At 41.8% G+C, this 2,259-nt stretch overlaps 1 protein-coding gene across 1 annotated transcript in view; it reads left to right on the top strand.

The window, feature by feature from the left end:
* LOC128896671 (esterase E4) overlaps positions 1-2,259 on the top strand; it is a 4,329-nt gene that overhangs the window by 1,345 nt on the left and 725 nt on the right. Inside the window, exons 4-6 of the mRNA XM_054160028.1 lie at positions 440-828; positions 1,654-1,822; positions 1,890-2,080. Coding sequence (XP_054016003.1) covers positions 440-828; positions 1,654-1,822; positions 1,890-2,080 — 749 coding nt within the window. The remainder of the gene's footprint in view (positions 1-439; positions 829-1,653; positions 1,823-1,889; positions 2,081-2,259) is intronic.

Raw genomic sequence — 2,259 nt, 5'->3', positions numbered from 1 at the left:
TTGCACCTAGGATTTAAGGAACCAAGGATCTATAGAATCTAGGATCCATGGCACCTAGGATCTATAGATCCAAGGATCTATAGAATTTATGATCCATTGCACCTAGGATCTAAGGAACCAAGGATCTATAAAATCTAGGATCCATGGCACCTAGGATCTATAGATCCAACGATCTATAGAATCTAGGATCTATGTCACATGGGATCTATGGCACCTAGGATCTATGGCACTTGGAATCTATGGAACCAAGGATCTATGGAACCTAGTATCTATCCTACCTAGAGTCCATAGCACCTAGGATCTATGCCATCTGAGGTCTACCCTACCTAGGATCTATCCCACCAAAAATCTGCTCAACCTACAATCTACCCCGCTATCTACCCCATCTATGGCATCCAGGACCTGTGCCACCTAGAACCTATTCGAAAACTCGTTGCAGGTATGCTGAGCATGGGTGACAGCCTGGCGCCAGGAAACATGGCTTTGAAAGATCAAGTAATTGCCCTGCGTTGGGTTCAAAGGAACATCGCGGTATTCGGTGGTGATCCTAGCAACGTTACCCTGACAGGTTGCAGCGCTGGTAGTAGAAGCGTGATGCTACACATGATGTCCCCCATGTCCCACAATCTCTTCCACAGAGCCATCTCCATGAGCGGATCGACAATCGGCTCCGAAGTCTACTCCAGCGTCGCTAGCAACGGCCAGAAGGAACTCTCCACAAAATTGGCCAATCTCCTCGACTGTCCCACTGATAACACGGCCTCCATGTTGCAATGCTTGAGGACCAAACCCGTGGAGAACTTCACCACCACCTTAGGCCAGTTATTCGTGAGTCTCGACACACGTTTACCTCAACTTTTGGGACCGAACATTGTTCTAGAACGTTGCACGAACAATTACTTGTTCGATGAACTTTTAAAAATATCACCTTATAGGGAACGATAAGGCCGAACTGTTTTTCTATTTACAGTTTATTCGTCCGACGTTTCGTTTCGGAGATAAAAATTAAAAGCTCGGAAGACCGTCTCCCTGAAATTCAACTTTTCCGACGAACTTGTAACTTTTTAATTTTTATTTTCGAAACCAAGCGTCCTACGAATAAAATGTACAGAGAAAAAAGTTTCGTCTTGTCATCCTCTATGAGGTCATCTTTTTCAAAATTTCGAAAAATAAGTAATTTTTAGGTAACGATGCTTTCCATTTCCGCAGTTCCAAATTTAATCGAATTCAGGGAAAAAAGGCCTTCCACGTTTCGAATTTTTATTTTCGAAACTAAGCATCCTACGAATAAAATGTAAAGAGAAAAAAGTTTCGTCTTGTCATCCCCTATGAGGTGATATTTTTAATAATTTTGACAAATAATTAATTGTTGCCTAAAAATGCTCCTCATTTCCATCGCTCCAAACGCGATCGAATTCAGAGAAAAAGAAAGGTCTCGTAGGTTTCGAATTTGTATCTCTGAAACTAAACGTCGTATGAACAAACTGTAAATAGAAAAAAGTTTCGTCTTATCATCCCCTACAAGGTGATATTTTTTCAAAATCGATCCAACAAACATAAACATATCTCCGAGGCAATTACTCGAGGGCGTCTACAAGCGCCCTTCGCGTTCGAAGCGTTGATCCTTCTTAATTGGTGTTTTCATCGGGTCAGGACTGGCGCGGAAACCCAATTTTGCTCTGGAAACCCACGGTGGAGCCCGAGAGCGGCGGCGAGAGGTTCCTGACAGCCCAGCCGTACGATTTGATGGTTCAGAGGAAATTCAAGCAGGTCCCGTTCGTCCTAGGCGTAACGCAAGACGAATTCGGTGGAATAGTGGCCTGTTGGTACAATAATCATCTAAATTCCAGATAAATCTTACCTGTGCATTATTCCATTGCGAATCGCAGATTACGAGCAGGACAAGAGGAACAATGGCACCCTGTACAAAGAACTGAACGACAATTGGAACCGACTCGCCCCTATTATATTCTATTACGAACGCGACACGCCTAGATCGAACTACATCAGTAACGAATTACGTAAATTCTACTTCGGCGATGAACCGATCGACACGGATACTATCGAAGCACTCTCGCGCGTACGTAAAATGTTCATTTGTTCGAGGAGGATGTCTCAAAAGTGAATAAAAAAAATATATATATATATTTTATATATAATTATATATAAAATATATATATATATTTTTTTTATTCACTTTTATCTCTGATAAAAGGATCTATAGAATTTAGGATCTATAGATCCAAGGATCTATAGAAT

The sequence above is a fragment of the Hylaeus anthracinus genome, unplaced genomic scaffold (assembly GCF_026225885.1).
Source record: "Hylaeus anthracinus isolate JK02 unplaced genomic scaffold, UHH_iyHylAnth1.0_haploid 11978, whole genome shotgun sequence".
Classification (NCBI taxonomy): domain Eukaryota; kingdom Metazoa; phylum Arthropoda; class Insecta; order Hymenoptera; family Colletidae; genus Hylaeus; species Hylaeus anthracinus.
This window is presented reverse-complemented; position numbering and strand designations above follow the sequence as displayed.